Source organism: Falco punctatus, assembly GCF_963210335.1.
Source record: "Falco punctatus genome assembly, chromosome: 6".
Lineage (NCBI taxonomy): Eukaryota > Metazoa > Chordata > Aves > Falconiformes > Falconidae > Falco > Falco punctatus.
The window spans coordinates 92066566-92091774 of NC_137585.1; the positions used below are offsets into that span (position 1 = coordinate 92066566).

The following is a 25209-nucleotide window of genomic DNA, read 5'->3' on the forward strand; positions in this document are numbered from 1 at the left end:
ACCTGAGAATTTGGTTTTATGCCTTCTAGGTCTCGTATTAGGAGAGACAGCACATAACCGTTCCCCATTTGTCTTTCTCAGGCGCTTGGGATTTTCTCTCTCTGGCATAAACCTGTTTTTCACAGGCTAAAAGTCCAAGCACTCATTCCTTGCACAGAAACAGTCTCATTGCTTCTTTACCATGTTAACTTTCATCCCCACAGTTTTTCTAGGTCTACTATACCAAAGGTATTGATAAGACCTGTACATTGTATTCGGGGGGGTGCACTATGGATTTACAGTCACATACTGGTATTTTTTTTCTATTTTGGCCTCCTGTCCTTTATTAAAAATACTTTTTCACTTAAATAACATCACCTGGACTCATTTGCCCCTTGGAGAGAGGAGGATGCTTGATCTGCAGCTTGCTAAGTCTCATGCTACCTGAAGATGTAAGAAATGTTGTGACAATAGATGCTAGAGAAGAGGTACCCTCAACACATGGCCCAGTGCCACACCAAAGCCCATGAATTCAGACACAAGCACAGAAAGCATTTGTCGCTGGCTGGCTGGCTGGCTATGATTAATTTATTTCAGGAACTTTGCTTGCACGCTATACAAATGCATACTTAGCAAAGGGATGATAGTAGTGTGTACTGCTGCCTACCTGAAGCTACTGCCATGGCGCTTTCCAAGCGATTGGTGTTGTGGTGTAAGGAAGGCCGCAGCCGTCTAGAGGCATCGCATCTTTTGCACAATGTTTGTGAAGTGAGGGAGAATGTTTTTGCCAACAGCAACTACAAATGTTCCTTCCAAAACCAAATGATTGAACCACACATTTCTGGCTAACCCACTGCAACGCATCCACTTTCACTCTTGATCTCAATCTCTTTATAATGCTTTTAGTTCTGTGCTGTGTGGTGGGTACATTTACGCCATGTGTTTGTGGTACTAGTAGTGCAGTCTACTTCTTCATAAAATTAGGCTCTTCCGAGCTGTTGCCCTTAGCCTTTCTGCAGCTCTCCTTAAAATACTTTATATTCTCCTTGCCATTCTTTCCAGAGTAACCTAAACCTCAGCTGCTGGTTGCCAGACTGTGTTCATTGCACAGAAGACCCACAATTGTTTCCGGGCAGGTGATGTTATGAATGCTAAAAATTCACATGTGTTAGGGGAAGGAAGCCTAAGCATAGTCAAGGAGGAGAACTCTGTGGTCTCTCAGTTGCTCCAGAGCAGCAACGTTCCACCTAATGTGGGTGCTAGCCCAGCTGCTGGCCACCACTTGTCACCACCTGTGACATTAGAGCATCTTCTCTCCCTCGGCATCCAGCACAGAGGGGAACAGAAGCATGCAAGTAGACTAAAGCTTTCTTCTTGCACCCTCGCAACCCTTGCCCAGGGAAAGAAAAGAGGGGCGCCACCACAGCACTACACAATTCCCACCTTACTGCTGAATGTGCAGCACTTCTGCTGCTGGCTGAACCTCCACTGATACTACCATGTAACCAGGTCAAGTGGCAGGAGCCAAGAGGTGTGCTCTGACACAATGCAAGTCACCCTTTGCCTGTAGACAGGTGGAAAGGAATGGTGTGGTTTGGTGACAGGTGAAAGAAAAACGAAAGAAGGGACAAAGAAGAAAATGAAAACAGATTGAGAGCAGAAGGAACCATATGCAAAAGAAACATTACATAGAAAGACAATGAAAGGTGAATGGCTTTTGTTTGCACTAAAAAGGGAGGCAATAATTGGAGGAAAGGAGAAGCAGTAGCTGAGGAGGGTAGTGATATGCATAACAAAGTAAGGCTGACCCCGATAGCCCCACCTGGGGACTCAGAAGAAAGTTTGGGAATGGTGGGAGCTATTTTTTCAGGTGACGATTTACGGGTTTTGCTGTACTAAGGTCTTGGGTACCGCAGTAGTCACAGAGTCCTTGGCTTTTCCCAGGCATAACGCAAGATGAAACTCCAGAAGATGGTGGTGGCAATTCTCACACTGTTGATGCTGGTGGTGGGGCCACTGAGGGCTGCGGCCGTAGTGGTGCTTGTTCTTCTCCTCCTTGTTTCTACCTTTCCTTACCTGGGTGTTAGGGGAGGAGGAAATGCAGAGAAAGACAGCTAGGAGCAGAGCTTCTTGTTAAGTGAGGCTGCCTGACCTACAGGGCAAAACAAAGAGGGTGAAGTCAGTTTTTTACAGGTGGACGCTGTTGCAGATGGTCCTTCAGTCTACCTGAACAGACCGCTGTCGGAGCCCTCCGTGCCTCCCCCAGCTCTGGGGAGTTTGGCCGGCTGAGTCAAGCTCCACCTCTTCACTGATAAGAGGTGTTGTGAAAGAAATGGAGAGTGGGCCTGCCCATCCTTCCCTTGGGAGCTGCTTTTAAGTTGATGCTCTTGCCTGGTGCTGCTTGCGCTACCTTGCAGCTGTGTCTGCAGCTCCTCTCAGTCCTTCTCATTCTGACCCGGACCTTGACACCCTGGCTTCACTTGACTCCCTGGCTTGGCCTCAGACCTGCTTCATTATGACAGCCCTCCTGGCTGGTAGGTGGCCTGAAGCTGGCTCTGATTGCTGCCTCCAGACCTGCTCCTGATCCGGACTCGCTGACTCAACTTCCTGACACCCTATTGGCAAGGCAGTGCTCCTGCCTGTGTCACTGTCACCCTCAGCTCCTGGCCTCCATGCCTTCCCTGGTGGAGCAGCCTGCCCATGCTGCCCCCAGCACCATTCCTGTCGTCTTACAGAGCTCTGCATTTCAAATGGAGAAACTGTTAGACATGAAGTGTATTTGCATGCCAACTGCGCTTGGCAGGGAAAAGGGATTTTTGTCCTGAAGAAATTTTCCAAATTTCAAAAATATTTTATCTTGCTGTAAACATCAGAATGTTCAGAATAGTTATTTTGGTGATAAATCCAAAGTAGGTGTCTTGGCTCAGGGCTTACAGCACTATTGGGAGACCACAGCTTATGTTTTTCTACCAGTGCATGGTTAGTCAGCTCTACAAAATGCAGTAGTGCCAATGAATTATACTAAAGGAATCCTACACTATATTAGCCATAGTTTGAGGCAATTGGGTTGAAGAGTGACAATGGGAAAGTTAGGGTCAAACATGGATGTGCCAGATGACCAGTAGTACTAGGAGCTGTATATCCAACAGTTTTCCCAGTGAAAGCTCTTTTACATACTTTTTCTAGGTTCATTAATCTGTGATAACAGCACATGTTATATTGCTAAGAGCAATGCCTTTTATACCAGCCATAACCAGATGGTGCATCTCTAGATCAGAACCTGGAGATGCTGTTCAAAGTGGAAGTAGATAGGGATTTGAACAAATATGAAGTGGTGAGTGTCTTCTAGGAAAGCTAAGTACTGGAAGATAGTCCATGAGGACAGGAGAAGGCTGCTTAGAGGCTGAACTTATTTAGCAATGACGAATTTGATTTTGCTACAGATCACTCTGCTTCTGCTCTGGGTGTCACGTAACTGATGGTGGTCAGTTTAAAGGACAGACTGGCTGAAGGAAATTATCAGTTTTGACTGAAAATATATCTATGCCTGTGACAGAACTAATTTCACTTTAATCAGGACTCCCAGAGAACTCCCATCTAAACTAATCATAACACGTTCCTAAACCCCGTGCAGATAAATGGATGAAATGCCCATATGCACCCTGACAGCTAGCCTACATCAGACACTATAGCGATTTAAAATGTGCCTGATTTAATTTGCCATCAGGTGAGCAATTTCCTTGCAATGTACTTGTCTTTCTCTGCTTGTTTTCTAATCCCTTTCTAATCCTTCCTCTTTTCTATAATTGGCCAACTCTCCATGTGTTTTAACCTCTCCTGGCAAAAGAGCCGTCTGCTAGGAGATGCCTGCCACCAGGGAAAGCCATTCTATAGTTTCTGCCTTGGGTGATACAGACTGTAGATTTTCCTCCTCCCTCCAGATGTCATGCAAATACAGATCATATCTGGCAACCATTCTCAGCAATGGTTCAGCTCTTCATTAGCGGTAACTTTTACATCAGTCCTGGAGTCTCAGCTTTTCAGTTTTCTCTGCTTCTTTCCTGATGTACTTTAGCTTTGCTATTGTACGTGGCACGTACGTATCAAGATCTGCATATCATATTTGCTTTGTAACTAATTTTTTTCATTCTATAACCATTCTGGGCCAAAACAGAACACACAGCAAGCAAAGAAAACCTGTATTGTAACATATGAGTAACCGGGAGGAAGTGGTGCTTTTGGAAACACTGGCTCATTTTGGCAGGAAGCAAATGAGCAGGAATTTCAGTGATTCAGCTTTCAGTCAGGGAGGGATGATCAGGAAGAATGTGGAACAGGAAGAAGCTAGAAAAGGAATGGAGAGTATGAGGAATATGAAAGGAAAAATAGTTCTGGTGCATGTAATATGTAGTATTGAGGATAAATGTGGTATTTCTCTGTTACGATACGTCCAATCCATTGCTACAGTCCAGAGATTAAAGACACCAGTTTCTGTTTCAGGCAGGACTTGAGGTTCTCCTTTGGTATCTTCATTTACAAGTCTAAGTAATGACCGCTTTTTCCAAAGTGAGGGGACCTCTGCAGTTCTCATTACCTGCAAGAGAATAATGAATGGTTCAGGCCATGAACTGCCAATGATAACCCTGAGCAGCTCCCTCCAGACAATGCATTGGGACTTTAACTGTAGGTTCCTAGTGTCAAAACCTTATAACTCCAAATGCCAATGTAAGAGAATGCTAATGGTAGTGAAAATTCTGGCTTAATTAGATGGCTTTAATTAAACCAGTGGTAACCTTTATGTGGGTACTCTTAAATATGAGTAACAATGGCCCACCGAGCTCAAATTGAACAGGAGCCAGTATAAAATAAACTGAAATGCACCACACGCAAACTGGAGGGAGTGACCACACTAGGCCTTAGCATGAGTTTAATTAAATTAGTAAAAGATTAAACCACTGCCATTTCTTATTTAGAGGAGCTTTCCAAAGGTCGCTGAGGGGAATGGGGATCAAATGTGGGTGATTTGTTATCTCTGATGACTTTTTCACTTTATAATGAGTTTGAGGCACTTGTATATTTTGGAAAGTGTTTAATGCAATTGCTGGTTGATAGCGTTCATAAAATGTCTCTGCCTTCATGAGAATAAACACATTAATTCACTGCAGTTCTGAAAGATAAAATACCAGTAAGTGAGCTACTCACCCACCTGGAGCCACTGCAGGTTCACAGAGGATGAACTTGCCTTGAATATTACTGTCTTTTGAGGAGAGGCTTTATAATAATGCAGATCATGTACAGGGTCAAAACCTCATCTAGTATCAGTCACTGTGTACTGAAATGAAGAGCATCTACAGCTATGGAGAATCTTGTCTTTCATTTTTAAAGCATACAATCTAAAAGCCCAGTTCTCAAAGTATTATCAACCTATGTTCATTCTTTCTAACAGTGTTCTCGAAAATGGTCAAAATAATTAATGTGTTCAGATAAACCTGTTTAGATATTTATTATGTGCTGACATGAATTCACAATAATTTAAAATGGATTGTAAGGAATGCTATCAACCAAGTGTTACCAAACTGTAAATTATTAGAATATTCGGGGACATTGATATAAATCACAATTCAGGCATTTTGAACTAGAACTGCATTGAATAACATTTGAAATACATTTAAGGAATAGAAAATGCTACAACTGAAAGCAATATGGGCAGACTTCTAGCAGGTTTTAAGCCGGGGCAGGATCTCAGTTTAGTAAAGAACTTCAGCTCACCTTAGGTGAGCCGGCACCTCCACAGCTCCCAAAGCCGGGTCCCTTGTGCCGGCTCCCAGAGGCCACCTAACCCCCCACCCCCACCCCTGCAGCGGGGGCGGGGGTGTCTTAGCAAAAGGAAGCAGAGATCAGGCTTTCTTCAGGCTTTTGAAGGCCACGCCTAACTCGGAGAACAAAAAGAGAGATTCAAAAGGAGGTGTTAATGCTAGCAGCCAACATCTACATAATAATTGAGTGCTTCCAGCATTCACTGAAACGGAGAGATCAGGACCGTTTTTCACCTAAGGCGTCTGAAGCTCAACACTCCTCTGTCCTGTGAAAGTGCCAGAAAGGACCTGAAAAAGGACAGGCTTCTGTCACTTTCCATTAAAGCAAAAACACAGCGGGCACTAAGGTTTGCAAGATTCGTGTGGACAAAGAGAATAAGTAAGAGCGAAGCCTGACTGAGACGTGGTCCAGTGACATGGTAAAGCTGCTCTAAGTATCCGTTTAATAAAACCACATCCATATGATATACAAAGCTGAGCTAGTATCAGCTCCCCTGCTCTAATTTTTTCAAAGCATTTTGAAAGGTAACTTTCTCTCCACGGACTTTATGCTGGACCATGTATCGTGCCCTCCCTAGGCCAGCATAAAACATAAATCCAATATAAACATTGCATTGTATCCTGTGGCAAGTTCAACAAAAAAATCAGTTGCATACTGCCGCTGTTCTGGAGTGAATTTGTACCGTCAGCTCATCTGTTAATGCACAAATCTGGTAGGAAGGAAAATGGAAGTACAGGCTGGAGTGTATCATGAAAAGAATTATTGAACTGACATAGTCTGCAGCAGTTGGTATCAAGAAATAAGTTTTAATTAATGTTTATTAAATAATTGCTAGTAGGCTTTAAAAATTTTTTGGTTTGAAACAAGTGAATAAAATTCACATTTGTTCTAATAGTCTTGGTACTTAATAAATAGAGTGCCTCAGGAAACTGTGATCAATATTACAAGATGACATGGTCCGTTCAGTGTGAGCGCCATGTTCTGGAGCAACATATTTCCTATGTTGGAATTATATTCAGAAAGCAGCACTAGACTGATGTATTTTACACCTTTGATAACACAGAGTTTTGACTGAAAACATACCAGTTGGTCCTGTGTTGGAAAGTAGTGCAGATCATCTTTCTGTTTTACAAATGAGTATTACCATTTGAAGGACGTACAGTAGGATACACATTTTAGACAGAAAGTGTCTGAGGGAATAGGAGAAAGAGAATGTTCCAGCATAAATTATACCAGCAGAAAACAGAATTAAAAATGAAGATAAAAAAGGAAAATAAAGAAAGGGTTTGCCTTTCCTCAATCAGTGAAATCATTGAATCACAGAATTGTGGAGGTTGGCAGGGACCTCCGCAGATCATCTAATCCAACCCCACTGTTCAAAGCAGGGTCAGATACAGCAGGCTGCTTAGGACTGTGTCCGGAAGGATTCTGAACACCTCCAAGGATTGAGACTCCACAACTAATGGCAACCTGGTCGAATATACAATCACCATTATAATAAAAACATTTTTTTCTGATGTTGCTGTACAGTGTGGTGATATCTCATGGCTCCTTGACCTGGTGACACAGATTCTCAACAATGGCAGGTCTTCTGCAGGCTAATAGACCCTGCCCCTGCCCCCACGAGGGGTCCCAGGCACTCCCTGCAGCTTGAGACCTGCAAAGCTGCATCCTCCTTCTGAACCTCCATCTGGAAGTTGTCCTAGAATAAAATAGGTGGGAACAGAAAAGAAAGTGGAGTAGCTATTCTGAAATAATCTCATTTGTGGAAGCATTTATTCTACAGTAAGAATGTTTGGTGTTTTTTTTTTCTCCTGGTCTAGCATATTAAGTTTCCAAAACCCGCATGCTCTATCTACACTACTTCCCCCCCATGTGTTTTTCCACCTTACTGGCTTAATTGGCAAAGACAGTACAGTGTGGCTACCACAATGTCGCTCACTTTGTACTGGCTTTCCAAAGATGGTATAGTGGTTAAAGTACTGCTACCTTGTCTATGGTAAAGTTAACATCAGTTGAACTACTCCAGAGGTAAAAAAGACAGAAGATTTGGGAGTATAATATAGTCAAAGCCAACATGGGTGGTTAAACAGATGGCTGAGGTGAAATAAGATGAAATAAAACCAGGATTAGCAATAAAAGTTTTCACTTTGGATATATAAACCAAGGACGACTTCACAATTTTAGACTAAGGGACCATTATCGACCCTTAAGACTGTAGTGACTATCAGTATGTTTATTAATAACAGGGCAATGATGACGTAAGTGATGTACAGTTTGCATGGTTATGTGCATTGCATACAGATTACTTCCCAGAATGTGGAAAGAAATGTTAAACAGCTTCTGCTAAAATATCTTCTAGGACTGCTTGCTGTATCACAATGCATGCTCCTTTGTTTAGTTTTATTTTTACTATTGCTTCAGGGTTTTTTTGAATGTATCAAGAGTCTTCTGCTAAAATATGTTAGAGATTTTTTTCCTCTTCCAAACATCGTCAACATATGTTATTAAATAAAAGGCTTATTTTTATTTTTTTTAATAATCCTTTCTTCCTCTCTGCACAAAGTCAGTCACCATTTTGAAGGAGGGTGTATTGAGGCTACGAAGAATGTGAAAAAAGAGCATGCAACAACGAGAGCCAGTGGAATATGCTTTACCTCAGGCTCAGTCCTTGCTGAGCTTCTGCCCGACTGTGGCTCCTAGCTGCGGCTGGACTCCGTAACCTCTGTGTTTCTTTCTTTGTGTATGCTTCGTTGCCTTTTAGCTCTAGAGTACGTTCTTCCAGTTGCTGCAAGCTTTTGCAACAGTAAAGCTCTGGGAAGGAAACACTACACTTTGTTGTTGGGGTTGCCCTCTTCTGCCTCCTAGCAGGTCTGTAGAGCCAGTCATGACGGCCAGCTTCAGGGTCTACCTAGTCCAGTGTCCCAGGCCAGTAGAGGAGGGTTAGGGAAAGAGTGTGAGAACAGTGCATACATTGAGGGTTAACTTCCTCCATGTATTCTTCCTTCCTTTCCTAGCCCTTGGCTCACAGGCTTTCTGAGCCTAAGGTGCTACACTTACTTTTCATGTACAACAGCCCGTGATGGATTTTTGTTTCTTCCATTCATGTCTAATAATTTTGAATGATGTGCTCTGTAATGCGTGAGACCCCTTCTTAATGAGCTCACCCTTATGTTCAGTACTGGGGTACATTTTTTCCATTTTGGGACCCACAACTTTGCTGGAAAACAAGCTCCACAGAGTAATTATGACTCATCTGAAAAAAAACCCTATGTCTTTCTGGTCTTTTAAAAAATTCTGCTTTATAGCTTCATGTGCTTCCCTGTCATTCTTGCATTATGAAAACCAAGACGTAATCACTTATCTGCCTTTTTTGTGCCATCACAGTTTTACAAACCTTTATCATATTCTCAGCCATCTGTTTTTTCAAGCTGAAGAGCCTTAGCCTATTTAATCTCTTCTCATAGAGAGCTGTTCCAAATTTCTGCTCATCTAGTTGCCTTTCTTTGTATCATTGCTATATCCTTTTGGAGATGGTAAGACTAGAAATGCACAGTATTCAAGATTTGTGGAGGCACAATGGACTTATATTCAGCAAATGCTGTCTTCTGTTTTGCTTTATATCCCTTCTATAGTGATACAGTGATTCCTAACATCTTATTTCCCATTTTGACTGCAACTGTGATTCCTACACACAGCGATTCCATATGTTTGGGTTTTTTTTTTTTTCTTCTAATAACTGATTGAGAGACTATTCTTGTAAATTATTTGCTTTTGTCTCCCTTTGAAAGTATTTTCAGGAATTTTGCCAGTGCTTGTCTGGGCACTTCCCAGACCCACGAACTTGATGACTGTTGGGTAATGTGAAGTTTAGTTGCTAATGAATGTGGAGTCATGCTTGTACTCTCATGCAAACTTTCCTGAAAGTACACTAAAGACATTTAGGAAGCAAATTAACTGAAGCCGGCTGCCAGCTCATGCAACTTCTCAACAGCAGAGGTAAAGATACTAGAAGAAAGTAGTTATCTTCAGAGGTGTTGAACGTTAAGAGTGTCCTTGCTAATCTGGGTAGAAGGGCATGAGTATGCTGGAGAAAAAGCCCCAGCAGCAGAAGTGGTGTGACTTAGTATCCAGGATTTTAGGGTTCATCAGCAGGACTCAAAGTCGATGTAATCATATGTACAGATATAATATTAATAGTTAAAATAATTAGCAGTTACAAGTGGGTTTTTGGTACTAGGCAGGAATGATTTAAAAAAATAAAGTGCCCCTGCATTAATTTGTCAGTTGATACTTTGCCCCCACCCCCCTTCTCAAGAATTCTATAAAGAAAATAAATTCTAACAAATAATTGGGAACAAAGATTACAATTTTTTTTCCTCTTCTCTGTTCCAATGTATACATTCACTATATTTTTAGAATAATGATTGTTAGAAATTAACATCTACAGAATATTGAGTCATTGAGTCTATGTATCTTATTCAAGCCATTTTAATCCACTTCTTCATCTTAGCTATCTCATAAAGAAAGCCAATATTTACTTACATAACTCAGGAGTACCCTGAGTGATAATTAATGCTTATAAGAAGTAGTATGATTAAAATGAAGAGCTATGCACTTCCAAAGGATTATTAGTTTTATTTTCCTCATTATTACCATACTGAGCTATTGTAAATTACTAAAAGATAGCCAATTACTGTGGATTTTCTTGAGATTAGTTTGTAAGGTATTAAAAGGAGAGCGTTACACTGCAGCAAACTCATAATGAAGTTGTAAAAGTGAAATTACATCCCATGCCTTAAAATGGTATTGGACATCCTGGAAGCAAAAAAGTAAAAATAATTAATAAATGCTGATTAACACAAAAATGCGGTTATCTGTCTTTTCACTTGTAGCTACAGTGACTCGTTTACCGCTTGCTGAAAATTCCCCATCTCTGCCTCAATTATTTTCGAGTCATATGCCAGAAATGTCTGTAATTTCTGGAAAAAGGTTATGGCCAATGATTATAAGCAACTGGGTTTCTGCCGTTTAATGAGGGCCCCATTTGTCAGCTGAGCTGCTGAATCTGATTGTGTGGGAGCTCTTGCCGCCAAGTACGTAAGCACAGGTCAGCTCCTCTGGTCCAGCAGGTGATGAGCCTCTTGCTAAGCTCTGGTGACCCCCATGGCTGTGACCAGGCACGCATATGCCAGAGCGTGACTAACTGCAGCATGGCTGGATCAAGAGATGGCCGGCCCTGACGCTTCTGGCTCCAGGCTCTTATCCTCTGCATTGTAGGATACCTCCCTCAGGTAAATCTACCTGACTGCACGGCTGTGCCCTAAAGTACGCTGTGAAATTAATCCGATTAAAACCAGCACAAACACCATCATTTTGGGAAAGTTTTTTTTTAAAAAATGGGTCATTTATTAAGCTGGCTTAGAATATGGCTGCACCTCAAGACTGTCCCCCTGAAGATTTAAAATAGCTTTGTTACTATCCACTTTACATGGTTATTTGGATTAATATTCTTGAGTTTCCCATGAATACAAAAGCCGAATTACACTGTGAAGAAAATTCATTTATTTCCACTGGCAGTAAGGAATAATTTCTTATGCATGAATTCTGCCTCTGATTTGACTGGCTTTCTAGACACTCCAATTTAGGTTCTTGATGAGTTGAGAATAAAAGATTTCCCTATTCTAAAATGAAAGATTAATTACAGAACAAAGACTGTCTATGAAGAAAAATGTTATTCCTCGTCCTTTACTGATGCTGAGAGAAAGTAATTAGTTAGGAGTCTAATCAAACCTTGAGTAGGATTTATAGGGAAGGTTAAACCACCTCTGCCCTCGTTGACACCTTGCTGTTCTGGGTGCTGGAAAAAGCTCTGGTTTAACTGAAACAATCCAGGAACCTAACAAGATCCTCTCCCTGTGACAGCAATCTCTGAAGTATCGGAAAGCATGTTCTAGAGGCACACGGGATTCCACAACAGCTGAAAAAATCATGCTATAAAGCTGCAAGCATAGCAGTGCCATGCAGGAAGAAATGGTGCTGTGAACTCAGCGTGCTGGTGACTCTCACAAAGCCTCAACCAATGCAAAGGCTTGAGTTTTTTCGACTTCATTTAGGATATGCTTTGTTGGGATACGAAGCCAAGCCCAACAATGCTGTGAGTATTTCAGTGTTGACAGGCTGGAGAAATGGGCTGTCGGGGACATCATGGAGTTCAACAAGAAGTGCGAAGTCCTGTACCTAGAGAGGAACTACCCTCCACACTGATATATGCTGGAGGCCACCCAGATGGAAAATGACTTGGCAGAAAAGAATCTGGGGGTCTTGGTGGACACCAGGTTGAACATGAGCCAGCAACGTGCCCTTGTCTCAAAGACGACTAATAATATCCTGGGTTGCATTAGGCAGTCTTGCCAGCAGCTCGAGGGAGGTGATCCTTTCAGGTTATTCAGTGCTGCTGAGGCCACACATGGAGTGCTGGGTCCCTCAGTACAAGAGACACGTGGACGCACTGGAGAGAGTCCAATGAATGGCCACAAAGATGACAAAGGGACTGGAGTACTTCTGCAAGGAAAGGCTGAGAAAGCTGGGACTGTTGAGCCTGGAGAAGGCTCAAGAGGACCTCTTCGATCTATACAAATACCTGATGGGAAGACGGAGCCAGGTTCTTCTCAGTGGTGCTCAGTGACAGGACAAGAGGCAATGGGCACAAACTGAAACACAGGATGTTCCTTCTGAACCTCAGGAAACAGCTTTTCCCCGTGAGAGTGACTGAGCATTGGCACAGGTTGTCGGGGGAAGTTGTGCAATCTCAGAATCCTAGACTATCTTGAGTTGGAAGGGACACATCAAGTCCAACTTCCTTCTCCTTGCAGGACTACCTAAGACTAAAGCATATGACAAAGAGCATCAGTGAGGTGTCCCTTGAGCTCTGACAGGTTCTGTGCTGTGACTGCTTCCCCGGGGAGCCTGTTCTGGTGGCTGACCACCCTCTCTGTGAACTTTTCCCTAATGTCCCATCTGAACTTCCCCCGATGCAGCTTCATTCTATTTCGTGTCCTATTGCCGGTCACCAGAGGGGAGTCTCCACCCCTGGAGATACTCAAAAGCCAGGCATGGTCTTGGGCAACCTGGTCTAGGTGGCCCAGCTTGAGCAGGGAGCTTGGACAAGAGACCTCCAGAGGCTCCTTCCAACCTCAACCCTCCCGTGATATGACGGAAATTCCCTCTGCGAGAGGGCGGGTGTGTGTCACATCCCACGGCGGGCCTGACGGTACCGTGTCTGTTAACCCATTCCTGCTGCCCCCCCGGGGCAGCCTGCCCCCGGCCAAAGCCCTACTCAAGCCCACGCCACGCAAGAAGCCACCCTCGCCCGCCGCCCCATGTGGCCCCATCCCGGCGGCGCGGCGCAGCGCCGGTCCCCGAGGGAAGGGCCACCCCGCGGGCCGCCTTCCGGGTGGCGCAGGCGGGCCCCGCCGCCCCCAGCCAGCGGGCCCCGGGCCGCCCCCGCCCCGGCGGGCCTCCCGCCGACCCCCCAATGGCCGCCTCCGCCGCCCGGGAGGCGGGGTTGGGGCCGCCCGACGCCGTTCAAACGGGCCAACCGCCAGGCGCGGAGGGAGGGCGCGCCGGCGCGCTGTCCCCGCCTGGGAGTTTAAAGCGCCATTTTGTGCCGTGCGGCGAGATATCGATCGCCGCTCCCCTCCCGGCGCGGAGGCGGCGGGGTGTGGTGGGGCGGGAGCGTCCGGCGGCCGCCGCTGAGGTGCGGGCGGCGCCCCGGCAGCGTTCTGTGCAGCTCTCCCTTCTCGGCGTCTCTGCCGTCCCTCTGCCTCCATGACCCGCAGCTGGAAGCAGGCGGCGCTGGAGGGAAAACCCGGGAACATGAACCAAGAGGCGGGGAGCGCCGCGGAGGCGGCCGCGGGAGCCCGGGCGGCGGTGACAGCGGCGGGGGCAGCCGGCGGCGGAGCGGAGCCCGCCGCTTGGGCGCTGGAAGGGGAGGCGGAGAAAGTTGTGTACTCGCGCTCGCAGGTCTCCTTCGCCGGCACCAAGGCGCTGGGCGACGCCCTCAAGCTCTTCATGCCCAAGTCCACGGAGTTCATGAGCTCCGACTCGGAGCTGTGGAACTTCCTCTGCAGCCTCAAGCACGAGTTCTCCCCGGTCATCCTTCGCAGCAAGGACGTCTACGGATACGCCTCCTGCCGCGCCGTCGTCCCCGACCCGCCGCCGCCCTCGGCGGAGCGGCCCCGCCGCCGCGTCGGCAAGCGGCGCGTCCTGGTCGCCGCCGCCAGGCGCCGGGCAGCGGCAGCGGGCGGCAGCGCCAAGCGGCGGCGGCGGCGGCGCCGCAGGAGGGAACGGGGGAGGCAGCAGCCAGCGGCACCGGCGGCCGGCGGGGGCGAGGCGGAGGCGGCAGCGGCGCCGGCCGAGGAGGCGGACAGTGAGCGGGATAGCCCGGCGGTAGCCGCCTGGGAGCCCTTCGGCGGGAAGTCGCTGGAGGAGATCTGGAAGGCGGCCACCCCCCGCCTCACTACCTTCCCCACCATCCGGGTGCGGGGCAGCGTTTGGAGCCAGCGGAGCCTGGTGGCGGCGCGGCGGCGGGCGCAGCGGGTCCTCGGCGTGGACCTGTCTCCCGTGGTGCGGGTGCGCCGCTTCCCCGTGGCGCCGTCCTGAGGCTGCGGGAGGGGGGGCAGGCCGGCGCCTCACCTTCGCCGCGGTACGGACAAAGGGACCAATATCAGTCACCTGTTTACATTGCTGTTGTCTGGATCTTGTTCTGCTGCTGCACTTTATGGCTCGCTCGGGCGGGGGCCGGGCCCCCCAGCCGCACGGGGGCGGCCCACCTGGCCCCGGGCCGGGCCGCAGCGCCCCTCGGCCCATCCCGGCCCACCGGCGCGCGGGGAGGCGCCAGCGACCGTCTGGCAGGTATCGTGCGTGGGGACCAAGTTCCACTTCCACTTTTTTCCTCCCCCATTGGGCTACCTCACTGGTCCAGAAGTCCACCCAAGAAGTTATTTTCCAAAGGAACTTACTTTCATGCTTGTATAATAAAGCACCATCTGATTCTTCCTGCCCCCCCCCCGCCCCCCTTTCCGATGGATCGTGTATGCTTTGTGGTGTTGCACTAGTATGTGCTCAGGGTATTTTGAATCCCAAGCATTCCCAAGTTTCAGTTTACTCTGATCAAGGATGCGTAAAGAATGGAGGTTCAGGACTTGTGGCTGTTATTGATGGTGCAAAAACTTGGTTTTTTTTCTTAATTTCATGGGCTTAGTGATATATAAAGATGTATCGCACAGTATAATTGTTACACTTTTGTATCTGAAGTAATTTTAAAAGTTTTCTAGGAACTAAGTATTTGTTTCTATTGAGCACCTAAAAATAGAATCATCCTGGTATCTTATAACCCTGTTTACTTGAGGGAAGCTCATTTGGTCAACCTAAGTGAACTTAATAAAAGTCAAAGAGCAAGTGGCGTTTCAGTTCAATGAAACTGCACAGGGATGGGTTCCTCCATGAAGTCTGCTATCTAGGCGCTTAATGCAAACAAGCTTAGAGTTTGTGAAGAATGTAAGTGCTCATTGAAACAAGTATAGGTGTCTGAAGGTGAACTATGATACAATGTTGGCCCTGTCAGCCAGAAGGTAGTAGCTCGCATGACGCAAGTACCACACTTAAGTGCCTCTCTCTGCAAAAAGAGCAAGACTTGATACTTGATTGCTTTGTAACAAAATAGTGCTGGTTATCCCGCAGTTCTGAGATGATTCATGATGGATAATCATATTCAACGTAATTACTTGCACATAATTATTTTTATAAACCTCTCCTGGGTTTCACAGTAGTCTGATGTAAAATTCATGCTGTAGCTTGATTATTTTGACTGAAAAAAATACTGTGATGTCATTCCATGTGATAGGTGGTCTCCCTTTAAAATGATTTAAGGGCTTTCTTTAGATCTTACACCTTGCAGTTGGTATGTGAGGAGCAAAATGTGTGTGTTGCAGAGAATTTTGTTTATTTATTCTTTTTAATGCTTGGAAGAAGAATAAGAAATGCTTGGGAATATATGGTTTATGTCCCTGTTATCTCAACAAATGAGACCAACTTACCAGTTTCCATGGTGGAATGAATAGCTTCAAATCTTGCTTATAGAATTGTTTGGTGACTATTTAAAAATTCTTTTCTGATGGCTGTTGAATCCTTGTACCCTGTTGTTGGCAGGCAATAAGACAGCTTGATGTGTAGAGGCTGCTTGTAAAAACCAGCTAGTGCTAACCTAAAGCAGCCAGCTGCTTCCAAAATCTGTTTATATTTAGTAGTTCTTAGCAAAGTTCTTCTTCCAGACTAACACTTAATCTAGTCTATATCTATCAGGCTTTTGAACTTGTTTACATGACACTAGACTGCCTGGTGATCCCTGCGGTAGTGTCAAGTCACATTTCAGAAGTGAATTTGGAAATGAAAGTTCAAAGGTGCATGTTGCTGTGCTGTTTATCTGGCTATAATACCTGCTTGAATGTAAAGGCAAAATTCTGTTTATATAAAACCCAGTAAGACAAGCTGCAGTGTGACCAAATGCCAAGGCTCCAAGTATTTCAGTTTTGACATTCCACTTCAGAAATGCAAATTAAGAGTATCATCCTTCGTTCTTGAGGTGTGTAGTTGATTTCAGTGCTGCTTCTGTTAGACTGAGTTACCTTTTTAGTATTCTTTTGAAAGATCCGTGTAGAAAGAATGTGTAGTAAGCAGTTGTCTTGTGCATATTCTCCACTTAACTTGTAAACAGGCGCAGGACAGGATAGATTGAATGTCAAGGGCAGAGTTAAGACTGCCGGAGGTATGATATGGGAAACACTGCGTTAGATTTGTGCTGTCTTGTTTGGAGGCTTATCTTGAAATGTTCTGTGTGGGTACAACTTTAACTCTGTTGTGTGGGCTGTATGCACAAGGCTTGCTTATTTGTCTCTTGGTTGTGCTTTGACTTCCTGGTTTTGAAGTGGCAGCTTTATTGGGGGCTATAGTATGCTTTGCTCTGATACCCTGTTAGCAAGTTGGATTGAAGTTTCATTGCAGTCTAAACTCTTCTGGCAGCTGCATTTCCAGAGTCTTAACTGAGCTATTTCAGTCTGTGAAGTCAGTTAAGAGGGGGACATCTTTAGTCAGGTTTTCTGGCGAATTAACATGCCGAAATAGCTTAGCAAACGATCCGAGTACAGGACTGGGTGTGATAGCTAACAGCTTACAGGGAGAGCGACAGTTAATTTCATGACTATGTTCATGGCAGTTTGTGGCAATCCAGGACAGGGTTGTCTGTATTCCAGCTTCCCCCCCTTTTCCCTCTCAAAGCTGCAACTCCTACCTGCCTCTGTCTTTGTGCTCATCTGAGGAAGCTAAGCAATCAGAAGACTATTCAATTCTATGTTTGGGCGGGTTGATTCCTGCTGACTTTTGCTCCACCTTCTAGCTGTAGACAGAGCTGAGGAAGGTAGGAAAGGAGCGCACAGACCTGCAGCAATATTGTTAGGTGTTTTTAAGTATGGAAGCTTTAGGTTTTATTTTACGTAACGGGCTAATAATACTGCTGTATTTTACCTGTATGTATGCTGTTGGAGAAAGCGTAATGGATTAGGTGGACTTGTGGTATGACTCCGTGCTAAGCATTGTGAGAGGTGTGATCTGCCTGATTTAACTCCATGGTTTTGCATTCTGTCACATGGGGCTGCTTCTGAGACTGATGAAACGCAGGCCCAGAATAAGTCCGGTGTACAATGCCCAATCTAGTTCAGTCAGCACAGATGGTTTCATATTAAACAGGAATCTTGTGGTAGCCTCTGTTGCCAGATTTCTTAGTAGCTGGTTCCCTCCCTTATAAGCTCCCTTCATACAGTGACTTGTGTATTGGAAGTTGTGCTATTTCCTTTATCAAATCCGAATTTTCATCCAGTTGCTCAAAAATTATTGAACTTCAAAATGCCACGGTACCAAAAAGAGTTGTGTGATGGCCCCAGAGGTCGGAGAGAGAGTTGAGGTGACCATTGTGTCTTAACGTGTTGCCTAGTGTAGGCTTTATGTTCAAGAGGCAGTGCTTTCCTCTTAGTCATTGTACAAATTTTTTGTTAGGACTGAAGCTCATAAAAGGAGAAAGCAGTGCCTTGCAAAAATTTCCGTGTACTCTAATGTTGCTTAGAAGTTTTCACATCAAAAGGATCAAAGTGTACAACTGGTCCTTGAAACCATCTGTTGCTAGCCTGTAAACAACAAACTCTGTATATGCCCAAACCTTATGCAGAGCATTGTTGTATGTTATTTGCCAAAGACAAGACTTGTGGTATTTGGGTTTTGCTCTGAATGGGTAGGGGATGTTGTGTGTATCTGTATTTCCTTGCCTCTCAGAAGCAAAGGGCGGAGTGAGTCCAGTTTGTAGATTGCAGCTTTGATGCCAAATAATTTTTCACTCACTGCTGCTTCAGTAAGGCAGAGTCCTGGGCTCTTCATGCTGTTTGAAACAATTGTCTTACACTAATTTATGATGGATCTGTGCTGTAGTTTAAGTCCAAGGTTTCCATGCACCTGAAACCAGTAGTACTGGAAGCATCTTCTTCCTTTTGGCCCAGTGGACTGAAATGAAAAACTTCTCTGATTTGTGCGTATGAGTCAAAACCACTGATTTTGGGTTGAACAGAATGTTTTGTTTGACTTGAAATGCTCCAGCTTTGCTTGTGTCTACAAATACAGGAAATGTGGAAGCAAAGGACTACATTCACAAGACCAAATTGCCTCACAGAAATGAGGCAATTTATGTCAAGATAGTTGATCAATGTCCTGGACTTCTAGAGACCCAGATTCCAGTGCCCCCTCTGTCTCACTTGGTGGAGGAACTTTGAAGCTCTCTGTCCTGAGTAGTAGGTTACAACAGCTTGTACCGTTTCACCCTGTATAATAAATATTCACTAAGCTAGAGAAAACTTGTGGATATCATGGGGTTTAGGGAACACCTTGGTTCTTAATCTGTTATTTATTTTATGTAAGCGTAACTGCCTTAACTAAAGAAAGACTGAGGCAGACCCATTGCAGAGTATTCTGTGGTAGGGGGACTGCTCAGGCACTGACCCCAAATGTGTGCTGCTCCTGATGGTTTATTCCCAAACTATCATGATGCATCCAATGTGTATTGTAGTAGGACCATGTAGGAGAATTTTGGAGTACTTCTTTTCCCTAATCAAGGCAAAGCCATTTTTCCATACTGTAAAAATAATGCATATTTCCTCCACGTTAGTGCCTAAATGTAGAATTACCAAAAAATTCTTTTAGTTCTTCTGTTGTTGCTGCCATTTTCTTTTGTAAAAAGACCTGAAAATATTTTCGAGGGTTGATATCAAGAATAGTCTCATTTAATCTATTTACTGTGAAGCTCCTGAGGAAGCTAAGTAGGGTTTGACGTTATAGGAGATGGAAGAAACGAGCCTTCCTTCATGCAGTTCCTTTTTTACTCACAGGTGTGCAAGATACCCAGCCAAATGGAAAAGCGTGTGGTTCCCTGTACTCTCCACTGGCCTTTAAGGAAGCATCCATTCCAGTTCTCTTTTTCAACCTCCTTATTTCAGATTAGAAAAGATGAGGCTTGATAGTGTCCAAGTTAAAACCCTGCCAGCGGGAAAGGCCTGTCCCTTGAACTGCTCTGATCATTCTGGGTTTTTCTCCCCATTGCTGCTTCAGGAATGCAGACAGTCTGTACCCGCCCTCTTTTCCTAGGCTGGTTTTGAGGAGAGAGGCAGAGTGAATGGTCTAGAGTAGATGGGAGGTGAAATTCTTGCTCTGAAACAGTTTTTCTTCTCTCTTTTTTTTTTTCTTTTGTGTGTAGCTGGTTGCTGCTTTCCACCTCCTCAGTCTTCACTCTCTTTACCTTCACCCATCTTTAATTGCCTGTTACTTTGTGTGACTGAGCAGCCTGTTTTACCTGCTTACGTTGCCCATGACAAATCAACTTCTTGGAGAGTGACATGTGAAGATGCAGAGGACGTGTTCACAAGTACATGTACTTTTAATAAGTGTTATCCTAACCTCACATTTGGGCAGCAGTGGACTTTACGCAAAATACCAGGTGCTGTTTCCAAATGGATGGTATTTCTTGGATGAGAGGTAAGAAACCAGACTGAAAGAACCTGGTGTGATGATTCCTTGTGATTGAGTCTGCATGATCCAAGAAACCTGTTCAAAGACTTTGAAAAGGACGGAAAGTTTCTTTCCATCTCCCCATGAATCCATGCATGTACATTCTAGAATGAAGATGCTATGTTACTATAGGTTTTTTTAATTTCTTTTCCAGTTGAGCAGTTGAAATAACAACCATCCACTTTGTACGTCTCGGGATTGTTAAAGTAATTTATAACTGAACTTGTCCCATGGCTCTGTAAGATAACTGGTGAATAATGAGCATGTACTTATGAATTACCTGCGTGGTGTCAGGTTGTGTAGGAAGCTGACACAATGCATTTCACCCTCTCTAAAGAGATGTCTGCTCAACCACTGGGAGTTGGTGGCACAGATGGGGATTAGGGATGCAAGCTTTTTTGAAACAGGTCAGGGTTATGGCATGGTCTTGAGCTGTGCTTATCCTTCGCTCTACCCAAGCTTCAATGTCAGGTTCAAAATAGCAATGAATTCCTAATGATGATGAGTATAATTATGTATAGCAAAGACTAAATGTTATAGATGATGCATACAAGAATTTATGAAAGCTTGTTACTAGTATTTGTGTGTATATGTATACACACACATGTACTCGTATCCCAAAGCAGCTCTGTCTTTAATAAGATGCGTTTGTTCTAGACTTTGTCCAATGCCATTGTATCCCATGAATATTCTAGAAATGCCCCACATTTCCATGCTTTCCAGGCTCAGCAAAACTGTCCCAAGGCCACAACAGTCCTTCCTGGAATTTACCTCATGTACTATCTAACCGTTATCCCATCCAGAAACTACTTCCCAGTAAGATTTCTGTGGGCTTCTGCCTTATGTCAAATGCACGAATACAAAAGCAGAATCTTTTGGCACCTTCAGCCTTGGGAGTCTGTGATGGGGATTTAGCTCCTCCAGAAGAACGGGTATCTGATTTTTCTTTTACTCTTCTGGTGGCAGTTTGACAGAGGAAGCCACCAGAGACAGAACATTTTAAAACTGATCTTTTTTCTTAGCTGGAAGTCTGAAGTGCTGTTCCTGCTGCTGTTGAGTGGCCTTCAGCAGAAGGGGTCAAACAGCTCAGGCACAAAATGCCTTCCACTTAAGTACGTTTTTCAGGAAGAAACACAGAGCACCTATTCCTGTGAAGGCACAGAAATAGTGCTGTGCTGATCCTGAATGGGCTTTGATGTGACTGTAAATGTCAGGTACAATTTTTTTCCCATAAAAATTCTCAGTACTTTGTACCTGAGCTTGTACTAGACAGATTTTCTTTTCATCCTTAGACCTTTTAAGGACCTCAAAATTTAAATCTTTTAAGTGCTGCCCATACTATTTTTCTTCCCAAAGATGCATCCATTGCTCTGGGAGTTGTGTGTGTAGAACATAAAATTCCGGTTGGAAGGGACTCGCAGAGGTTAACCTGGGCAAGCACAGATGAAAGATGTCTTGAAAAGTGGTCCTTTAAAGACGCCCTAAGTACTCTTCTTAAAAAGACACAGGAAAAAATAGGGAGAGAATTAATTAAGAAACAATGGGAGGAAAATATCCTGGGTTGAAATCCATAATGAAAGAAAATAAGAGGAGGCAGTCTTTGATACTGTAAAATCTGAACATTGTGACGACAGTGTCATTTGGAGCTTTTTGTCCGTAGCTCGGATGGTTAGATTAATGCTGCTGAACAGAAACGTGCCAATACTTATTTCTGGACAAATGGGAAGAGGTAGAGGAGAAAATGGAGGAAATTTTTGTTGTCAATTTTTATTTTCTTGGAATTGTTCCATCTGCTTTTCTGCCCTTGTTTTGCATTCCAGCCTTTCACTACAGCTCCATGTAATTTGACAGAATTCCTGAGTGCAATGAGCTGTTCTACAGAGACTATACCCTAGCTGCTCTTAAAATACGTTAGGTATTTGAATACTGATTAGATTCATCAAATGTGCTCGTTTATTAGCAATAAATGATGATCCTTTGTGTAACAACTGTGCGTAAATTACTTCTGTCTGCACATAAATTTCACCTTGTTGCCCAGTATCTAATGAAAACTGTTTCATCCATCTTTCCACCAGACCAGGTGTCTTTAATAATCACTTGATGTTTGTATTTTTCTGAATTGGCTTAACATTTTTGTTGTCTATTTCCTCATGTCCACCTTCCTCTTCCATATTTCTGTAGTATGTAAGAATCCCCTTCCTATTAAAAAAAAAAAAAAAGGTCATAATGGCAGTGATCACTTCCTACTTGGAACAATTTGAATGAAACAAAACCTCAAGGATTTTGGAGGGCTGCCTGAAATGATTCTGAAAAATAGAAGGTTGACAGACTTAATGAAAAATGTCCTATTTAGAAGAAAAAGAAAGCACAAAGCAGCCAGTTGCTTTTGCATGATTCATTTTGTTGACACTTTAATCAAAACATCTTTTATTTTTGCAGAAAGTCTTTCATTAAATGTTTGGAAACTTCATTTTCTGCCAGAAGTAGAAAAGATAACTGAGATGGAAGCTGTTTAGACTTTTTTTTTTTCATTATTTAAGTAACTTCACTGTTTATAAATGCAGAACAACGTATCAATGAGTACTGGGAACTCAATTTATTTTCAGTCATTTTCTCCATGGTTTTCTTGCCAGTAGTGCCTAGGCCAGGGTTTTGTAGGTACCTGCTTAAAGGGGTTGTTGAACAGATGAGCCGGGCACTGGCAGAGCAGGAGGGTCCTTGTGTTGGGCGCAGCCCTCGCATGCATGGTAGGGTGTTAGGATCGCTACGTTCTCCCTGCTGATGCTTGGTGTCCCCCCGCTCACAAGGGACCCCTTCCCTGAAGGAAGGCAGTATGAAAGGCTGTTGCCCCCCTACACCGCACAGGATTTTCTCTTGGGCACAGAGTGTCAGAATTGCAGCTCTCTTTTGCCTCATTGGAATGCCACGTAATATCAGGAGTGCTAGACAAGGACATAATATTTCATGTCAGCAGTGTTGCTAATTAACGTGTAAATCATTTTGCTGAGTTTTTCCTGTCACAAGATTGGCTTAAAAAAATCAAAAGACTTAATTATATATATATATGCCTTGCAACTTTTGCGAGTCACTAAATTGCATGCCTTTCAAGATTTTCTTTGCCTCCAAGAAGGACAGAATCTCATTTTAATTTTGAATGGTAAATAAGTTTTCTCGGTCTAGGAATGAGGACAGTAAGAAAAACATCAAATACCATGATCCTGGCAATAAAATCCCAGAGTTGGCAGTCGTGGGTCAGAGAAGACAAGGCTTGGGAGGGAGCCAGAGCCTGCGTGTGAACAGGAGCAGCAGGCTGGAGACAGCTGTCTGGAATCCGTCTGGGCAGCAGGCACCCCAGAAGATGAGGGAATCATGCAGGGAAGCAGCTTTTTGCTGCTATGGGAGCCATAACATCAGAGCTTGTTTCCACTTAAGGGGGTTTCCTGTTAGAACTGCAGCTGGCAAACCCTGCCCATGAAGGTGAAAGTTAGACAGCTTCCCAGAGGGGAGTTACGTGGCCAGAAAGGAGTTGCTGCATGTATGAAAGCATCTGTAGGAGAGGTTTTGTTGGCATGGTTATGAGGCTTGAGAAGGGGTGTTTGGTGGTTTGTTTTGTTTTGTTTTTTTTTGTTTGTTTGTTTTTTTTTTTTTAAATTGATGGAGCACAAGGCTATTGGAAGGGGAGAGGACACAGGTACCAATGTAGGGAGCCACAGTTTACATATCTCTAGGCATACTTTTGAACAACTGCAGTGAGGTCAAACCAGGATTTCCCATGTGTGAGGACCTGTGAGGAGGTGCAGATGATCTTTGATAGCAAAGCAGTCTTTTGCTGCTCCCATGAAAGCTGGGAGTGTTTATGGAAAGTCATTGTAAAGCCTGTAGGTTTGCAAAGCCTGGAGCACATCCCATTCCTGGCTCTAGGCTTCTTGTGCACTGAAGTCCCATCAAACATGCTAACCATGATTTTTAGGGCTAGCTGGAACATGGATTTGAGGACATACATATTAAAGAGGTTCAACCATATTATCTGTCCATTTTCTTTTCATTTTAGTAGCTGCGGTTTAGGCACAAATCATCTGGGCTGTGCTTGGGAAGACCCAAGTTTCAGGACATCTTCTGGTGGACCACTTCAGTCTGTCTGGACTAGGCGAAAGAAAGCTTGGATGCATGTGATAGCATAATGCAAGTATTCAAGCTTTCACCACTCCAGGCAGATCTGGTGTTTAGCATTCAGAAGACAAGCATGGATGGTAGGTGGTGCTGGAATTCAGCACAAACTCAGACCCAGGAGTGATGAACAGCATAGGCATAGCCAGAGAAAGGGCTGGCTGACCGTGGAGATCAGAATAACTTTTGAGGGTGTGATAGGTTTGATGGTATGTTACACCCTCTTAGTGGCTGGTGCCTGCTGCATGTGCTGGTGCAAATTACAGAGTCAGGTCCAAAGGCAAAGACTGCTGCTTGAGTAGTGACCTACTTAGGTGGAAAGCAGCATGTGGATGTGGTTACTAATACCACAGCTGGGTGTGAGTATTTTAAGTGAAGAGCTGCTATTCCTCCATGCATCTGATGATCTGCCCACACTTCAACTAATAATTTTTACCATCTTCCCTGGTACCTGTCAGAAGGATCCATATCATCTAGCTCAGGTGCAGCTATGTAAATGGATAGCAGGTCCTCCAGCAGGTCCTGAAAAGCATCAGGCTCCCTTCCTTAGCTTTGCAGAGAATGTGGGCATTTGCTTTCAGATGTTCTTAGGCATGAATTAAATGCCTAAGGCTGTGTCTGCATAAATGTTTTGGTTCAAAGCTATAGTTCTGTTTTGAAGTGAACTCCCTGATTACCACCACTTACCACGTGTTATTTGGTATGCAAAACTGTTTTGGTGTCTGTGAGTTGGCTTCCTTTAAGAGGAGACTGAATCAGAAACTCAGTCCCAAGTGTAACACCAAATGTGCTCCAACCACTGATGAAGATACCAGGATCTGAACCAATGAGCAGGCTGCACAACCGCAAAGTCCTCCAGCATGTATTGAACATGCACAAGCTACTTGAAATCTCTCAAAACCACTAAACGCTTCTGCAACATCCTGAATGTGTCTTCTGCTGTACAAAGGACCTGCTGCATTTTCAGATTTCCTTGCAACGGCCAGGCCTCAGTTCCTTCTGTCTCTTCTGTTCCTTCTTAGTCTCCTACCTCATCTTCTTTCTTGGAAACCTTGACCTTCTTAGCCTGACTTCTGTTGCTTT

At 44.4% G+C, this 25209-nt stretch overlaps 1 protein-coding gene across 1 annotated transcript; it reads left to right on the forward strand.

The window, feature by feature from the left end:
* The first annotated feature begins 13141 nt into the window (after nt 1–13141).
* Nucleotides 13142–23982, forward strand: CCDC71L (coiled-coil domain containing 71 like). The gene has a single exon (XM_080391684.1). It carries the CDS (start codon nt 13627–13629, stop codon nt 14458–14460), a length of 834 nt encoding a protein of 277 aa, XP_080247810.1. The 5' UTR covers nt 13142–13626; the 3' UTR covers nt 14461–23982.
* The last annotated feature ends 1227 nt before the right edge of the window (nt 23983–25209 follow it).

Coding starts and splice junctions, on each gene's coding strand:
- CCDC71L (XM_080391684.1), top strand. CDS start 13,627: ATGACCCGCAGCTGGAAGCAGGCGGCGCTGGAGGGAAAACCCGGGAAC.